The following is a 19,756-nucleotide window of genomic DNA, read 5'->3' as shown; positions in this document are numbered from 1 at the left end:
TCTAATAAATTGGGTACAGAAATTCAATGCAGTTTGTGGGGAATATTTTTTCATAAGAATTTGGGAAAGTTATGAAATGTCCTATAAATGTCTGTCCTATTCCTGATCTAAGGATCTAGACTTTTAGCTGAGATGAATCTGTTCTACAGTAAATTTATCACTTAAAGATGTATGAGGGAGTCGGTGTTGTGGAAATTGAGGAGTTGGAGGTTTGGCTTACCGACTCCACAGCCCTGATAAACTGGTACTTTTTGTCCTGTACAGATTAGTTTTTAATAGTCATCTCATTATTCCCACAAACTGGATTACTGTGAAAAGAATAACTATATACAGAAATCACAGGATTATACTGGTTACAATAGGTGATGGTCACAGCTCCCCTCCACCGCCTCTCTGCACAATGAATGCTGCACAGAATACAGAAAATGCTTAGAACAAACTTAGATAAAAGTTCCTGACAATGTGGCGGATAGAATGTATACCTCTGAAAATTGTTCACAGCAACTCAAGAAATAGCAGTCCAGTTGACAGGAATCATGTTATACCACAGGAGGGGTTAAACAGATTGTTATAATATTATTCACTTAAATCTATGCTCATTCTGGGCTTTTCAGACAAGTAGGTGGTCCTAATTAATGACTTGCAGTTCTCTCTGCATATACAGGTAAGCCCTGTCAATCAATTATTAGGATCACACACTTGATTGAAAAGCCAAAAGCATAGATTTAAGTTAATTAAATACCGATATAAAGGCTCGTTTCCAACAAAACTATATGCATATGTCGGACAATGCACACCCATGCAAGTCTCCATCTTCTCCGCACCTGTGATCCATTTCTCGCATGCTAGAGAAGAGAATCGGATCACGGTATGACGACACTCGGCTCACGCTCGCAGTTTGAGGGTCATTTACATAAAGTATTCGATTCTCTCGCATGATAGAATTATTGGTCGCTGTACGGTAGTGTGAGCAAACCCTTAGTCAGGGGAGAAAAAAAAGTTGCTTGCCTAATATACACTGTTAGGCTGCGGTCACACTATCAGTATTTGTAAGCCAAAACCAAATGTAGAAGTGGTGCACTTGTTTCCACTATACTTTTCCTCTGATTGTTCCTCGCCTGGTTTTGGCTTACAAATACTGATGTGAAATACTGACCAAATACTGATCGTGTGACTGTAGCATTAAAGCAAGGATGGGGCTAAGTAAGGAAGGAGTTAATGTTGTCCTGCCAAATCACAGGGTAGGGCAATTCTCAGGACACACTGAATAGGCTTGTGCAGATGGCCGATTTTCTTGTACGAATGCTATCCGTGTTTTTCATGTATAGCACTCGCACCCATGTTATTCTATGGGGCTGTGCGCTTCTCCAATTGTTTCTTTTTTTCCAAGGAAAAAAATCGGTGACATGTCTGATTTTGATCCGAGTGTTGGAACAAAATCATCAATGCAAATCTATGGGTCCAGGAAACACATGCAAAACTTGGATGCCATCAGGTCCAATTTTCACAGACTGACACAATGGAGAAGGTTGAGAAACTTTTTTTTCATTTCTCCCCACCTCCGAGAAAGACTGATCCCACTCTGATCAGAAAAATCGGACCGTTTTTCTTTTTTTGATAGAGAGAAAAGGGTCATGAGTAGTGTTGAGCATTCCGATACTGAAATATCGGGTATCGGCCGATATTCGCGGTATCGGAATTCCGATACTTAATTCCGATACTATTGCAATATCGTATACCGGAATCGGAAGTTCCCATAATGCAATGAGACATTTTCATTTTATTCAGCCAATGAGGATCCTAAGAAGTGTGGGCACATCCTGTTAGGCATGTAGGCATCTTAACTAATGGCATGGCTGTGATTGGCTGCTGAAATGATGTCATGATGCACTATAAAAGCCACCGCCGCCATTTTGAGCTCACTCTGCTGTGAATTCAGTTAGGGATAGGACGCTGTTGTTCTGAGGGACAGTTTTAGCTACCTATTTGCTCTATACTGCTTTACCCAAGCTACTTTCTAAATCACTGTGCCTTGCAGTGCTAGTGCACAGTTCCCTGTGCTGTTCACCGCTATCTGCAAGGTCTGTGTGTGTGAGTGCAGCTCACCCTGTAGTGTGTGCTTCAGCCAAGTCTGGTTGTAGTGCACTCAGTGTGTGTCACTGCCTCATACATTGTCCTTTTTTGCCAATTCATAATTTTTCCTGATATCTCCTATTAGTGTGGTGGTTCCATCTGTATTCAGCTAAATTGGTTCCAAACACACTATATAGGAGTAGATAGAGAAATTTTTTTCCGTCTTGCAGCACTAGTGCACAGTGCTCTGCATCTGTACTGTTCACCGCTGTCTGCAAGGTCTGGTGTGTGAGTGCAGCTCACCCTGTAGTGTGTGCTTCAACCCCGTCTGGTTGTAGTGCACTCAGTGTGTGTCACTGCCTCATACATTGTCCTTTATTGCCAATTCATAATTTTTCCTGATATCTCCTATTAGTGTGGTGGTTCCATCCATATTCAGCTAAATTGATTCCAAACACACTATATAGGAGTAGATAGAGGAGCCTTTCTGCAGCATTGGGCCCTGCAGCCCCAGCCAGATTAGTATTAGCCTATTTTTTGCAGCCTCATCTATTGCATTGTAGGTTACCTTCCTACATTGTAATAGCTACAAAAAGTTTGTGATACTATCGTTATTACATCTTTAGGCACATCCAGTGTCTTTTTGTGACAAAAAAAACCTAAATAAAGTTCACCAAACACTCCACTTTACAGTTGTGTAGGCCACATTAGCTCATATTAAAGTCTAGTCCACACTTTATAAAATTAGTGTTTCTTATACCTGTTAGCAGCTGTTCAGGAATAAGCACACTAAGCCCTTAGTACTTTTCTGCCTATCTTTATCAGTCTACCAAGATGAAGAAGGCAGGGAGTAAGGCATGTGGTCGTGGTCGTGGGCGTGGGCGTGGAGTTTCTGCAGGGAGAGGACGTGAGGATTCTGTGCCTGCAGGGAGAGGACGTGGGGATTCTGTGCCTGCTGCGGGCACCAGTGACTCAGCATCCCCCAGTTTTACCAGGGAACAGTCCTTTATGCGCAGCTTTGTAGGAGCTAGCCGTACCCCACTGCTGCGCGAGGACCAAATTGAAGCCGTTGTCGGATGGATGGCAGCTAACGCATCGACTTCAATTAGTTCCAGATCCTCTCAGGTCCTGAGCACTGAAGAGCACCCATCTGTCTCTTCACCACCTGCCAAATTGCCCAGGCAGTCAGAGAGCCCTGGACAGGAGCCATCTCTACTTCTGTTCTCTGAATCTCTTCGCTTGGAAAGAGGGGGCCAGCCAAGCAGAATTCGAGAATTTGAAGAAGAGGTAGTATGCAGTGATGCGCAACCGTTTTGTCTCTCTGAATCTGAAGAGGCGGGTGGGCCAGTGCCTATGGTCAGCAGCACACCTCAGTACGCATCTGATGATGAGACTCAGGTGCCACTTTCTGGTGCGTACTGTGCTGTCGAGACTACCCAGGAGAAGCAGTTGTTTGAAGAGGGTGGTGTAGATGATGAGGTCCTTGACCCATCATGGCGTGAGGGACAGGAAGGTGGTGGGAGCAGCTCTGAGGAAGAGATTCCCCGAACGGCCCAAAAAGGAGGGAGAGGGAGGGGGCAGACTTGGTTGCCTGTAGCCTCCACTTCGGCACCCATTAGGAGCATGGCTCTTCCAAAATCCAAAGCGGGCGCTCCCAAGACTTGCAGTGCCTGGTCCTTTTTTGACACAGTTGCAGATGACATTTGCTTTGTCAAATGCAAGCTGTGTAATCAGAAGGTGAAAAGAGGGAAAAGTGTCAGCAACCTCAATACCACAAATATGTGGAAACATGTGCGGACCAAGCACGTGGTGGAGTTACACAAACACACTGAAGACCTAGGCCAACCTACAGCGCCACCTACCACCTCTTCAGCTCGTGTTGTAGCCTCTTCCTCCAGCTCACACACAGCTGGTTCGGCTTCCTCACAGGATCGCCATGGAAGAATCTCTGGCACTGTTGTACAGAGACACAGTGTAATTCCACCCACAGCACCACTTTCCCAGTCATCCTCACACTCCCAGGCCAGTCTACAGCCATCGTTAGCACAGGCATGGGAGAAAAGGCGCCCATACTCGGCAAACCACCCCCGAGCACAGGCTCTGAATGCTGGCATTGCTAAACTACTGGCCCTTGAAATGCTATCATTCAGGCTGGTGGAGACTGACACATTCCGTAACTTTATGGCATTGGCAGTCCCACAATACAACGTGCCCAGCCGCTTTTATTTCAGCAGGCAAGCCGTCCCTGCCCTGCAACATCATGTGGAGGGAAAAATTAAACATGCGCTACAAAACGCCGTCAGTAGCAAGGTCCACCTGACCACTGATGCGTGGACCAGTAAGCATGGACAGGGACGATACCTTTCCCTCACTGCCCATTGGGTAAATGTTGTGGAGCCGGGTACAGATCTTGAGAGTGGCGCTGTACGTGTTCTGCCAACTCCAAGGATTGCAGGAATCCAGTCTGTACACATTGACTCCTCCTCATACTCCAGTTCCTCTGAATCAGCGCTGCAGGAGCCGTCACGGTCTACCTCCACATCGACCCGTGAACTTGTTATGATGACCGATATGAGCACAGCCGTGGCCAAACGTCAACAGGCCGTATTAAAATTAATTTCTTTGGGGAATCGAAGCCACACAGCGCAGGAGCTCTGGAATGCCATCATGCAGCAGAGCGATGTGTGGTTTGTGCCAGCGAATCTCCAGCCAGGCATGGTAGTGTGTGACAATGGCCGAAATCTGGTGGCAGCTCTGGGCCTAGGCAACCTCACTCACATCCCATGTCTGGCACATGTGCTTAACTTGGTCGTGCAGAGTTTTTTGAGGGACTATCCGGATCTTGATGCACTGCTTCACAAGGTCCGCATAGAGTGCGCTCACTTGCGGCGTTCCAGCAATGCAAGATCACGCATTGCAGCTCTGCAGCGCCGATTATGTCTTCCGGAACATCGCATCATATGTGACCTACCCACCAGGTGGAATTCAACGTTACATATGTTGGAGAGGTTGTGTGAGCAGCAGGCAGCAGTAATGGAGTACCAGCTGCAGCAGGCGCAAACAAGTCGCAGTGCGCGCCGTTCACACTTCACCACCACTGAGTGGGCCTCTATGAAGGACATTTGCCACGTTTTGCGTGCCTTCGATTATTCCACGCGGATGGCGAGTGCAGATGATGCACTAGTCAGCATGACTATCCCCCTTATCTGCCTGCTTGAAAAAACACTGCAAGCACTAAGGGACGAGGTTTTGGAAGAGGTGGAGGATGAGGAGTCACAAATGCCATCTGCTTCTCTACAGTCTGCGCAACGTGGTTCCTCACAAAGGCCTAGGCAGGGGACACTTTGTGAGGAGGATGAGGAGGAGTCAATGGATGAGGAAGACATCTGTCCAGAGGAGGGAGGTACACAATGCTCTAGTAGTCAGTATCTAGAGCGAGGGTGGGGTGATGCAGAGCAGGCAGAGATCACGCCTCAAGCAGGGGACAGCGTTTCTTGGCCAGTTGGCAGTCTGCAGCACATGGTTGATTTCATGCTGCAGTGCCTCAGAAACGACCGCCGCATCGCCCACATTCTCAACACGGCTGATTATTGGGTGTCCACCCTCCTAGATCCTCGCTACCGGGACAACTTACAAAGCCTCATAACACCATTGAACCGGGAGCGTAAAATGCGGGAGTACCAAGACGCACTGGTGCATTCCATCATGTTCTCCATTCCAACCGAGAGCAGTGCTGCTAGTGCTTTACAAAGCAGCTCAGTGCGTCGAGGCAGTGGAGGAAGCTCTGCACAAAGAGGGAGCAGAAGCAGCGCCTCAGCACAAGGCAAGACCAGTATGGCCGAAATGTGGCAAAGTTTTGTGTCCCCGCCGCCACAAATGTCTACACCATCACAGACAGCTCCAGTCAGCAGGAGGCAACGTTTCCGTCAGATGGTGACAGACTACATGTCTTGCCCTCTTAGTGTACTCCCAGACGGCTCTTCTCCCTTCAAGTTTTGGGTCTGTAAGCTGGATACATGGCCAGAGCTTAGTCAGTATGCACTGGAGGTGCTAGCTTGCCCTGCTGCTAGTGTATTATCGGAACGCGTCTTTAGTGCCGCAGGTGGTGTACTAACAGACCGTCGCATGCGACTATCCTCCGATAACGTTGACCGGCTTACTTTTCTCAAAATGAACAAGGCCTGGATCTCTCATGAATTTGCCAGTCCTCTTCCAGAATAAATAATTGGTTGGCAACAGTATCCAGGTCTCCTGTTCTGTTCATGTTTCTACCACCTGAACTGTAATCCCTGAGCTCCAACACCGCCAGTTGGCGCTCGGAAGTGCCGTCTGCACAGTCAACACTTGCTGCCGTGTTATTGGGGTTCAGTAACGTCAGCTGTTCTCCTGCTGTGCGGACGGCAATTTCTCCTGATTTGTCCACATCCACTGTACTACACATTTTAAAGTTGCTCCAATTACTCCTCTGGCTCCTCTGTTTTCATTCTTATCCCTGGGCTCCAGCACCGCCAGTTGGCGCTCGGAAGTGCTGTCTGCACAGTCAACACTTGCTACCATGTTATTGGGGTTCAGTAACGTCAGCTGTTCCCCTGCTGTGCGGACGGCAATTTCTCCTGCTCTGTCCACATTCTCACTACTACAGATTTTAAAGTTGCTCCAATTACACCTCTGGCTCCTCTGTTTTCAGTATTATCCCTGAGCTCCAACACCGCCAGTTGGCGCACGGAAGTGCCGTCTGCACAGTCAACACTTGCTGCCGTGTTATTGGGGTTCAGTAACGTCAGCTGTTCTCCTGCTGTGCGGACGGCAATTTCTCCTGCTTTGTCCACATCCACTGTACTACACATTTTAAAGTTGCTCGAATTACACCTCTGGCTCCTCTGTTTTCATTCTTATCCCTGGGCTCCAGCACCGCCAGTTGGCGCTCGGAAGTGCCGTCTGCACAGTCAACACTTGCTGCCGTGTTATTGGGGTTCAGTAACGTCAGCTGTTCTCCTGCTGTGCGGACGGCAATTTCTCCTGATTTGTCCACATCCACTGTACTACACATTTTAAAGTTGCTCGAATTACTCCTCTGGCTCCTCTGTTTTCATTCTTATCCCTGGGCTCCAGCACCGCCAGTTGGCGCTCGGAAGTGCCGTCTGCACAGTCAACACTTGCTGCCGTGTTATTGGGGTTCAGTAACGTCAGCTGTTCTCCTGCTGTGCGGACGGCAATTTCTCCTGATTTGTCCACATCCACTGTACTACACATTTTAAAGTTGCTCCAATTACTCCTCTGGCTCCTCTGTTTTCATTCTTATCCCTGGGCTCCAGCACCGCCAGTTGGCGCTCGGAAGTGCTGTCTGCACAGTCAACACTTGCTACCATGTTATTGGGGTTCAGTAACGTCAGCTGTTCCCCTGCTGTGCGGACGGCAATTTCTCCTGCTCTGTCCACATTCTCACTACTACAGATTTTAAAGTTGCTCCAATTACACCTCTGGCTCCTCTGTTTTCATTCTTATCCCTGGGCTCCAGCACCGCCAGTTGGCGCTCGGAAGTGCCGTCTGCACAGTCAACACTTGCTGCCGTGTTATTGGGGTTCAGTAACGTCAGCTGTTCTCCTGCTGTGCGGACGGCAATTTCTCCTGATTTGTCCACATCCACTGTACTACACATTTTAAAGTTGCTCGAATTACACCTCTGGCTCCTCTGTTTTCATTCTTATCCCTGGGCTCCAGCACCGCCAGTTGGCGCTCGGAAGTGCCGTCTGCACAGTCAACACTTGCTGCCGTGTTATTGGGGTTCAGTAACGTCAGCTGTTCTCCTGCTGTGCGGACGGCAATTTCTCCTGCTTTGTCCACATCCACTGTACTACACATTTTAAAGTTGCTCGAATTACACCTCTGGCTCCTCTGTTTTCATTCTTATCCCTGGGCTCCAGCACCGCCAGTTGGCGCTCGGAAGTGCCGTCTGCACAGTCAACACTTGCTACCATGTTATTGGGGTTCAGTAACGTCAGCTGTTCCCCTGCTGTGTTCACGGCAATTTCTCCTGCTCTGTCCATATTCACTGTGCTACTTATTTAAAACTTGCTCCAATTACACCTCTGGCTCCTCCGTTTTTAGTATTTACCCTGGGCTCCAACACCGCCAGTTGGCGCTCGGAAGTGCTGTCTGCACAGTCAACACTTGCTGCCGTGTTATTGGGGTTCAGTAACGTCAGCTGTTCCCCTGCTGTGCGGACGGCAATTTCTCCTGCTCTGTCCACATTCTCACTACTACAGATTTTAAAGTTGCTCGAATTACACCTCTGGCTCCTCTGTTTTCATTCTTATCCCTGGGCTCCAGCACCGCCAGTTGGCGCTCGGAAGTGCCGTCTGCACAGTCAACACTTGCTACCATGTTATTGGGGTTCAGTAACGTCAGCTGTTCCCCTGCTGTGTTCACGGCAATTTCTCCTGCTCTGTCCATATTCACTGTGCTACTTATTTAAAACTTGCTCCAATTACACCTCTGGCTCCTCCGTTTTTAGTATTTACCCTGGGCTCCAACACCGCCAGTTGGCGCTCGGAAGTGCTGTCTGCACAGTCAACACTTGCTGCCGTGTTATTGGGGTTCAGTAACGTCAGCTGTTCCCCTGCTGTGCGGACGGCAATTTCTCCTGCTCTGTCCACATTCTCACTACTACAGATTTTAAAGTTGCTCGAATTACACCTCTGGCTCCTCTGTTTTCATTCTTATCCCTGGGCTCCAGCACCGCCAGTTGGCGCTCGGAAGTGCTGTCTGCACAGTCAACACTTGCTACCATGTTATTGGGGTTCAGTAACGTCAGCTGTTCCCCTGCTGTGCGGACGGCAATTTCTCCTGCTCTGTCCACATTCTCACTACTACAGATTTTAAAGTTGCTCCAATTACACCTCTGGCTCCTCTGTTTTCATTCTTATCCCTGGGCTCCAGCACCGCCAGTTGGCGCTCGGAAGTGCCGTCTGCACAGTCAACACTTGCTGCGGTGTTATTGGGGTTCGGTAACGTCAGCTGTTCCCCTGCTGTGTTCACGGCAATTTCTCCTGCTCTGTCCATATTCACTGTGCTACTTATTTAAAACTTGCTCCAATTACACCTCTGGCTCCTCCGTTTTTAGTATTTACCCTGGGCTCCAACACCGCCAGTTGGCGCTCGGAAGTGCTGTCTGCACAGTCAACACTTGCTGCCGTGTTATTGGGGTTCAGTAACGTCAGCTGTTCTCCTGCTGTGCGGACGGCAATTTCTCCTGCTTTGTCCACATCCACTGTACTACACATTTTAAAGTTGCTCGAATTACACCTCTGGCTCCTCTGTTTTCATTCTTATCCCTGGGCTCCAGCACCGCCAGTTGGCGCTCGGAAGTGCCGTCTGCACAGTCAACACTTGCTGCGGTGTTATTGGGGTTCGGTAACGTCAGCTGTTCCCCTGCTGTGTTCACGGCAATTTCTCCTGCTCTGTCCATATTCACTGTGCTACTTATTTAAAACTTGCTCCAATTACACCTCTGGCTCCTCCGTTTTTAGTATTTACCCTGGGCTCCAATACCGCTAGTTGCTGCTCAGAAGTGCCGTCTGCACAGTCAACGCTTGCTCCAGTGTTATTGGGATTCAGTAACGTCAGCTGATCCCCAGCTGTGTGTCCGGCAAATTCTCCTGCTTTGTCCACATCCACTGTAGTACGGATTTAAAACCTCCTCCAAATACACCTCTGGCTCTTCTGTTTTTAGTATTTACCCTGGGCTCCAGCACCGCCAGCTGGTTCTCGGCAGTTCCATTGGCTCTTGTACCTTCTGCTACCCATCCGGGTTCCAGTACCGTCAGCTGGTTCTCGGCAGTGTCTTTGGCACGGGTACTCCCTCCTGCCCAGCCTGGTTCCAGCACGCCAGCTGTTTCCGGGTAGTGTCAACGTCACTTTGCCTCCAATGCGTTGTCCTGTCGTGTTGCGGTCGGGTTAGCCGACTCTATGGTGCCTGCAGTTTAGGTGACTCCTATGTGGGCTGCGGGATCTGGCAATGAAGGCTGGTTCCATAGTGCCAATAGGACAAGCACCCTCTGTAGGACTGTGGGTTTTGGTAACTGCGGCCGGCTCGCGGCCTTGAACTTTTTTTTTACATGGGTACCTTCTGCTACCCATCCGGGTTCCAGTACCGTCAGCTGGTTCTCGGCAGTGCCTTTGGATTAGGTGCCTCCTTCTCGGTATCCAAGTTCCACCAACGTCTGCTGGTCCTTGGTAGTGCTTTCTGGCACAGGTACCTCCTGCTTAGTAACCGAGTTCCAGTAACATCAGCTGGTCCTCGGTAGTTCCATTGGCTCTTGTACCTTCTGCTACCCATCCGGGTTCCAGTACCGTCAGCTGGTCCTCGGTAGTTCCATTTGCTCTTGTATCTTCTGCTACCCATCCGGGTTCCAGTACCGTCAGCTGGTTCTCGGCAGTGCCTTTGGATTAGGTGCCTCCTTCTCGGTATCCAAGTTCCACCAACGTCTGCTGGTCCTTGGTAGTGCTTTCTGGCACAGGTACCTCCTGCTTAGTAACCGAGTTCCAGTAACATCAGCTGGTCCTCGGTAGTTCCATTGGCTCTTGTACCTTCTGCTATCCATCCGGGTTCCAGTACCGTCAGCTGGTCCTCGGTAGTTCCTCAGCTTTCTTGTACCTTCTGCTACATTTCCAAGTTCAAGCTTTTTGAAATGGTTCTTGGTAATCACTCTGGATCTCCCTGACGAGGACCCTGAAGACGAGGACCCTGAAGACCAACCCTAAGAAGACGAGGACCCCGAAGACAATGACCCTGAAGACGAGGACCCTGAAGACCACCCCGAAGAAGACGAGGACCCTGAAGACCACCCCGAAGAAGACGAGGACCCTGAAGACCACCCCGAAGAAGACGAGGACCCCGAAGACGAGGACCCAGAAGACCAACCCGAAGAAGACGAGGACCCCGAAGACGAGGACCCCCGAAGACGACGACCCTGAAGACCACCCCGAAGAAGACCAAGAAGATGACCCTGAAGAAGTTGACCAAGAAGACAAAGAAGAGAAGACAAGCACCAAGATACAGAAAAACAAGAGACAGAAAACCAAGAAGCAGAAATACAAGAAGCTGCAGAACAAAAAGCGGAAGAACATTAAGCATAAGACTAAAAATCAGAGCAAAAGATAATATCTAAATTATAAGCAGAAGATGACTAAGCAGTGTATGGGGGTGAGTCCGTTCCTCCTCGTGGTGCCCCTGGAAAAGACCTGCTGCTGCAGGCCAAACTGAACGCGGACAAATCCTGTTGTAAATCTTTTGTGACGGGCAGAACGAAAGGTGTAATGTCCAACCTTTTATAGATAACAACTACAGGAATGCCTGTCACAAATAAGAATATGATGAAGAAGAAGAATATGAAGAAGATGAAGAAGTAGAATATGAAGAATGTAAAAAAAAGAATAATACGAAGAAGGTGAAGAAGAAGAAGGTGAAGAAGAAGTGGATGAAAAAGATGCTGAGGATGATGAAGGAGAAAGTGTGGGAGAAGTAAAAAAGAAGGTGAAGAGCATGGAAGTAGTGAAACATAAATATCTGACAAAATATAAAAATACTTAACATAGTTAATATTTCCGTAACTCAGAACATAATAAAAAAATATTAATTCCTGCTATTCCATTTGACTGGGCTAAACCTCTATGCCTTTATTGTCTCCCCCACCTCCCCCAATACATTCTACATTATTCTTAGTTGTTTTCCTTCATGTAGAAATAACCTACAAGGAAAGAAAGGGTTTATTTTAATTCCGATATTTATGTCCCATTGACTTGCATTGGTTTCCGGTATCGGAATCGGCGATATCCGATACTTTTTCGGTATCGGTCCGATCCAATCCGATCCGATATTTCCCGATATCGGAAGGTATCGCTCAACACTAGTCATGAGCACCTAACAAACAAAGACTTGTTGTGGAGTGTGACTAAGCTGGGTGGATGTGGAAAGTGTCATTACTTATTATGAGGCTAGGAATTCTGCCATTTGCCATCATGTTTGAAACACCTACATTTCTACATGGAACACCTATATTCATATAACCTATAAATTAACCAGATGCAAGTAATTTATTTGGAGAAAGGTGGAAATAAATGTGAGGTCTGACTGTTGGGAGCTCCACAGTTCCGGAGATTGGGGCTCTAGAGAGCCCCGTCTGAATGGAGAAGAGTTTGAGCACATGCACCTCCGCTCCATTCATTCTCTGTGCTGAGTGCAGCAGTCAGCTATCTTTGGCAGCACCATAAAGAATTAACTGACTGAAGAATTGACCTCAGCTCTATACTGCAGAGCCCTGTTCTCAGGTTCGGTGGGGTACCAATAAATTATCCTTTGTCCTTTCAATAGGGGATAACTTACATACTTAGTACAATGCCTTTATCTGCATGAAATCACGGCTGGCATCAGATACTACAAAGGGGGTGAGAGGAGGCCTCCTTTCACGACTACAGTGGACTTTGTAACATGTAATCATTGTTCACCTCTTAGCCAAGTGGCGCAATAGGTTTTGGAATATTTGGTGGAAAAATACATCAATCATATACCTTTAACAAGCTGCCCTTTAAATGATTGTCGGCCTTGTTAAAAAGGGTCTCTTGTTAGAAATGCGCCCTTGCTATGAACTCTGTTCTATGTGAAGGTCTAAATGTATGGCCCCGATTCATCAAGACTGGGGTTGTTCATTCCAGTCTTGATGAGGGGGCATGATGGAGTCAGAGGTGCCTTATTCATTAAGAATTTGTGCCTTGCCACAAATGTTACTCCAGGAATTGGAGTAAGACTTGTGGCGTAAGGTACACAACAGCTCATCATGAATTAAACAAGAGGGCATCGCCAAGCCCCATCCATTTTTGCAGAGATGACCAAAACTGGTGTGTAAATGGCAAAAGTCGTAAAATCTTCACGCAACCTCACTTTGTGCAGAAATTTGAGACTTTTTAAAGTACTTTAGACAGATTTCTGCCTTAAACACTTTAATGATTTGAGGGCCAAAGAATGTTATTTCCCAGCAGTTCCCACAGAGGGTAAATTAAGCATTACATAGTGATCATTAATATCCAGAAGTTGTCTGAGTAATGCAAGAAACAGGTCAATCGAGCAAGAGATGCTTGTCACTTTGGCTATTAGAGGTGGATTAACTAACTTGCCTTTTTTTAGTTAAAATCTATAAACGTGTGTAACTTACATCTTTGCAATCCTCCTTGGTACAACTAGTTTTCATTCGAATATCAAACCACCTTACAGTGCCATCTTCACCGCACGACAGAAATGTATAGGGGTCATTTGGCACAGTCATGATCTGTATTAAAAAGAAAAGAGAATAAGGAAATGTGTAACCTTTAATATAATTCAATGCATTTATCAATCTGCCATTTTAAAGAGGTTGTCCACTACTCGGACAACCTCATCTCAATTAGCATGTTTTCCCCCAGTAAAATAAGAACACCCATACTCCCCTCCGGTGCTGGTGCCGTTCCATTGGTGTCGGAACTCACTCTTCCGGGGATCACGTCACATTGTTATATCACGCGTGGAGTGGTGTGAGGGGGTTGTGGTGTGTCCCCTGCAGTATAAGACTGATTAAGCCTGTACTGCATTGTTATACATATCTATTGTTACATGCCATTTAATGCACTACGTTTCCTAAGGATTGACTGACCTCATTGGAGGATTATATATGAATTAACTCACTTTTTTACTTTGTAGAATAGTGACCTCTGCTGCTGTAGGCCCTTCATAGCACTGTTTATATTTGCACCGCACTTTAATTTTTGGAATCACTGCACTTTGGATTTATGGAGTAACTTCATGCGAGGATCGCCTGCCAGCATTGCCTAATATTACATAGGACTCAGTACAATTTTATTTCTGATTGTTTATTTAATTGAATATAGTGAACATATTGTTGTTCTGTTGTAATGAACATCGATGAATTTGATGATAACAATTATATGGATACAGTGCATTAACTTTCAGTTTTGATAATTAATTGTATTTATTTGGGACATACCCATCCCCCTCCTGCATTAATTTTTAATTTGTATATATGTGTATTTTTTAAATGTTCTTGTCTTTTTGTATGTGTATAATTTTTAATACTTCTGTTTAATAAAGATCATATTCTCATATAAAGGTCCTGTTGTGGTTACCCTTCTTGTAGTTTTTCTGACTTCCTCCATGCCCGATTCATTCAAAGGCGGGGAGAGTGAAGCTAGGACTGAAGGGATCACATGACATAATGTGACGTGATACCTGGGAGAGCAAGCGCCGACACCGATGGAACTGCACAGACACCAGAGTTGAGTATAAGTGTTGTTATTTTACTAAAGGGCAATCATGTTGATTGAGATGTGGTTGTCTGAGTAGGGGACAACCCCCTTTAAAGGGAATCTGTTAGTATGATCAACCCTCCTAAGCCATCTATATGTGTACGCAGGGTATTGGAAACTGAATAAAATGATACCTTGATGTGGTATTCCAGAGAAATCCATATTTTCTTATATGTACGGTAAATAAACGGTTTAGGGTTATGGCCTGGACACTGATCTGCATGAGAATCTGATCCCATTCTCATGCAGATCAGTGTCCAGCCCATAACCCTGAATATCTCATTTAATTATAAGAAAAACATGGATTTCTCTGGAACTTCAAGGTATCATTTTATTCAGCTTGCTATGCCCATATAGACTACTTGGGAGGGTTGATCTTATGGACAGATTCACTTTAAGGATGATGGTCTGTGAATAATTGGGTATGCTAGTGAAAAGGTTTGACTATTCTGCAGGCTGTGTACAGCACAAAACATGCACATGCATATATCTGTGGAGACGGTGACTATGCACAGTGATCTAGCAACACATCAGCTTAAAGTGCACACAGCATGTGGATGTAATTAAACTGTTCTAATTCCATGTAACAATGTTAATTTCCTGAAAAAGCCCCAGACCACTTATACAATACAGACTCGCAAGTCTTTGGGGCTTTATTTACTAGACTTTATGCTACAAAAAAGCCCAAACCGTTAATTTCTGAAACACTATACATACTTTTTAAAATGTATTTATTTTATTACATACCTCATATGCAGTTCCATAGTGGCAAGTAAACTGGCACTGTCTGTTTGTCTCTGCATCTTTTTCAATATTTGTGTAGTAAATAACTCCATCTCCTGAGCATGATATAATCTGCTTATCATTTGTCAGTGGTAGGAACTTTGCACTAAAAATGTTAGCTCTGTGACCGGAACGAATTCGTGTCAAGACCTAAAATTAGCACAGATGGATACATAACTACATGAGAATCACGCCTACTGAACAGTAATTGTATCTACATATATGCTAAAATACTCATATCTTTTCTGATTTCTTTTTGGCAAAAGTCAAGATTACAAATCATGCAAACCTGCAAGATTTAAAGGGTTATTCTCATGAAAAATAAGCTCTTTCCTTATCTACAGGATAACTTGCTGATCACTGGGGGTCTGCGTGCTGGGACCCCCATTGATCCAGAGATTCAGACCCTTGAACCCAGAGAATGCAGAGCGGAAGCCCAGTCCTAAAAGGAGTGGATGTACATAGGTGTGTCCATTCATTTTCCATGATACTGCTGAGTAAAGCCTTAACAGCAGTACCATAAAAATGTCAAGCGGAGATTGAGCATCTTCACCTCCGCGCCACTGAGGATGGGCTGCAGAACCTAGTTCTTGGACTTCTAAAGCCTAGATGTTCAGATTATTGGCGGTCCCAGCAGTTGGAAACCAGGTGATCAGCAATTTTTTATGTGGGAAATAATAACCCACTATCAATACAAATTTTTTGTCATCATTTTTATTGTTCCCTGTTTTAGCAATCATTAGTGTGGGTGTAATGAGCACAGTACTTACCGGTCACCATCTTCTGCCATTTCCAGAGCTACTCTGGTGTTTGCCTGGACCACATGACCACATTTGTGACATGCCAGGTCACACATGGTCTTCTGTATGGACACAAGGTCACTCCCTCAATGTGAAGGCCCCCATACACATTAGACTAATGTCACCTGAAACTGCTGACATTTATGTATTTGAACGATGGTTTAATGTGTATGGGGGCGATGGCTGACGGTTGGTCGGAAGAGATGTTGATAGCACGTCCGATTTCGAGCTGCCGATTGCACTGTTCTCCTTGACGCAATAAGTGTCTGTAAGCAGCTTTCTCATAGCCTTTGTCCATGATTGAGGAGTGGACTGGAAAGGCGTTAATACAGCAAAAGACAGGGCTGAGTGTGAGGCTAAGTGCCCACGATGCAGAAATGCTACATTTTTTCCGCTTCTCCCTGGCAGGAAAAACGCATGCGGTTTTACATGCGTTTTTCCCACCAGGTAGAAGCGTTTGTCAAGTGTTTTTGCATGTGGGTTATCAAGCGCTTTTCAAGCGATTTTAGCATCACTTAGAAAAATGCCTGACAACTTGGTCACACTATATAAATCCATGCAACCAGCATGGATTTATAGTAGTGTGACCAAGTTAGTTAAAAAAAAAAAAGAATAAGAATAATAAAAATAATAAAAAAAAAGATTATACTTACCTTCCGGTGTTTTCTCTGCTCCGTCCGGTGTCTTGGGCGGCTCGCGGTGGTGTGAAGGACCTGCGGTGACGTCATTGAGTCATGTGACAGGTCACATGACTCAATGACGTCATGGCAGGTCCTTCACAACACACCGACCCATACGGCAGACCAGACGAAGGGGAGAAAACACCGGGAGGACATCGGAAGGCAAGTATAATCTTTATTTTAAATTCTTTTTTGCACAGTTTCTATGGTACCCAGGTCTGGATTAGAGTCCCCTCTCCTCCAGACCTGGGTACCATCCGCACATTGAACCGTGTGACATCTGCTTGTGCAGATGCAGTGATGCGGATGTCACGCGGTCTAATGCAAGTCAATGGCGGCGATTACGCTGCGTGTCCGCAAAATTAATGGACATGCTGCGGATTTTTGAGCGCAGCATAAATGCTGCGGAAAAATCTGCAGCATAGGCATTGACATTGCGGCTTGCCATTGGGGACCATGGGGGACGGATTACCAAGCGTTTCCCAAGCGTTTATGCTGCGGAAATTCCGCAGCATAAACGCTTGGAAAATGCTTCATGGGCACGCAGCCTTAACAATAAGTATGTGTGAGTGGTGAGTGTATTAAAATACTTACCAGTCACTGTGTTTTGTTTTTTTCCAATGCCACTCTGGTCCTCTCCTCCATTATATAGTCACATTAAGAAAGCGACCCCTTGGTCCACATTGAATATAATACAGTATGTGAACCGTCGGGTCAAAAATGAGGTGACGTGACACAGGAAAAGACCTGTTGGCAATGAGTGTGTGTACTTACTAGTTGCCAACAGAGGGAACAATAAAATAAATTAATAAAATGCTGGCCTGGCCCTTTAGCGTGAACCAGTACCCTCCACCCCTTTAAAAGTGAAATCCTGTTGATTTGAACAGAACTTTGGCATGAAAACAAACACTTTAATGAACCCACTTAAAGACTATTTATATTATGTTCAGTTTAAATTAAGACCTGATTTTTTGGTTTTGAGGTCTAAATTAAACCGGTATTCCCACAATTGCATTAATAATAATCATAATTATTTAAGTAGCACCAACATATTTCGCAGCACTTTACAATTAGGCTATATTCACACATCTTGATTTTTTCAGCTTTTTTATGCAAATTTGCAGCTGCATTTTACAGTACCAGCAAAGTCTAGTAGATTCCAGAAATCTCATGCACACATCTTGTTTTTTTTTTTTTTTAATCAGAATTTTGTGTTTTGCATGTTTCTTTGCAAATTAGAACATGTCACTTCTTTTAGCGTTTTTACCCACTGGAAGTAATGGGTTGTTAAAAAAAAATACTGAAAAAACGCATAATGTGAACATAGCTATCAGGTTTTGCTGTGCTTTTAGTGAAAATAAGCAAGTGTAACAGTATGTGAAACATTTATTTTTGTGATTTTACCATCTCGTCTTTGTCACCGAGATGGTAGTTGTATCAGGAGAGTTTAATTAAATTAGTGATGTGTGCAGTGTAAACATTGGCTCAGCTATGTGTGAGAATGAACAATACCTGTGGCCCAGGGAGGTGTGAAATTGAACAATGTTCATGTAACTGAATGGCAGACCATAGTGTGAATGTAAATAGTGTCATACAAACTCAATGCACTGCCAGTGTCTTTGGTAACCTATTCATCTCCCCCACTGTAACATTTGAAATTCTTGTTAATATGGTTTGACATATAGGTACATCTCAGTAAATTAGAATATCATCAAAAAGTTAATTTATTTCAGTTCTTCAATACAAAAAGTGAAACTCCTATATTATATAGAGTCATTACAAACAGAGTGATCTATTTCAAGTGTTTATGTCTTATAATGTTGATGATTATGGCTTACAGCCAATGAAAACACAAACGTCATTATCTCAGTAAACTAGAATACTTTATAACAACAGCTTGAAAAATGTTTTTAAAATCTGAAATGTTGGGCTAGTGAAATGTATGTTCAGTAAATGCACTCAGTACTTGGTCGGGGCTCCTTTTGCATCAATTACTGCATCAATGCGGCGTGGCATGGAGGCGATCAGCCTATGGCACTGCTGAGGTGTTATGGAAGCCCAGGTTGCTTTGATAGCAGCCTTCAGCTCATCTGCATTGTTGGGTCTGGTGTCTCTCATCTTCCTCTTGACAATACTCCATAGATTCTCTATGGGGTTAAGGTCAGGCGAGTTTGCTGGCCAATCAAGCACAGTGATACTGTTGTTTTTAAACCAGGTATTGGTACTTTTGGCAGTGTGGACAGGTGCCAAGTCCTGCTGGAGAATGACATTTCCATCTCCAAAAAGCTTGTCGGCAGAGGGAAGCATAAAGGGCTCTAAAATTTCCTGGTAGATGGCTGCGCTGACTTTGGTCTTGATAAAACACAGTGGACCTACACCAGCAGATGACATGGCTCCCCAAACCATCACTGATTGTTGAAACATCACACTAGACCTCAAGCAGCTTGGATTGTGTGCCTCTCCACTCTTCCTCCAGACTCTGGGACCTTGATTTCCAAATGAAATGCAAATTTTACTTTGCATTTATTTAGTGTCAATGACTGCCTTCTGGACATCTGTCAAATCAGCAGTCTTCCCCATGATTGTGGAGCCTATTGACACAGACTAAAGGACCTTTTCAAATGCATTGGAAGCCTTTGCAGGTGTTTTTTGTTCATTATTTTAATTTACTGAGATAATGACTTGTGTTTTCATTGGCTGTAAACCATAATCTAAGTGCAGTTACCTTGTGCTATTGGGTGAATGTAGGTGTGATGACAGATGAATAGGCAGGAGCAGATTAAGATTAACATTTAGGAGGGAACGGGAGAGTTGGGTTAGTTAGTTGACATGATAGGCTTGTCTAAACAGATGTGTTTTTAAAGCACGCTTAAAAACACGGGGGCTAGATATTAGTCGGATCGTTAGGGGTAGTGCATTCCAGAAAAATGGCACACCATGAGAAAAGTCTTGGAAACGGAGGTGCGAGGTTCGGATTATGGAGGATGTTGGTCTTAGATCAGTTGCAGAATGGAGGGAACGGAAAGGGTGATCGACAGAAATGAGGGATGAGATATAGGGTGGTGA

General features: G+C 45.3%; 1 protein-coding gene across 4 annotated transcripts in view; it reads right to left on the bottom strand.

The window, feature by feature from the left end:
• The window catches only part of DCAF6 (DDB1 and CUL4 associated factor 6), a 287,738-nt gene that overhangs the window by 204,496 nt on the left and 63,486 nt on the right, over positions 1-19,756 (bottom strand). For all 4 annotated transcript variants that reach the window (XM_073666525.1, XM_073666526.1, XM_073666527.1 and 1 more), the window contains 2 exons: positions 15,175-15,360; positions 13,284-13,397 (listed from right to left, as the gene is read on the bottom strand). In XM_073666525.1, coding sequence (XP_073522626.1) covers positions 13,284-13,397; positions 15,175-15,360 — 300 coding nt within the window. The remainder of the gene's footprint in view (positions 1-13,283; positions 13,398-15,174; positions 15,361-19,756) is intronic.

Source organism: Phyllobates terribilis, unplaced genomic scaffold (assembly GCF_046119375.1).
Source record: "Phyllobates terribilis strain yellow unplaced genomic scaffold, ASM4611937v1 Scaffold_2__4_contigs__length_985480577, whole genome shotgun sequence".
Taxonomy (NCBI): domain Eukaryota; kingdom Metazoa; phylum Chordata; class Amphibia; order Anura; family Dendrobatidae; genus Phyllobates; species Phyllobates terribilis.
The sequence above is the reverse complement of the archived record's forward strand: the minus strand, read 5'-3'. Positions and strand labels throughout refer to the sequence as shown.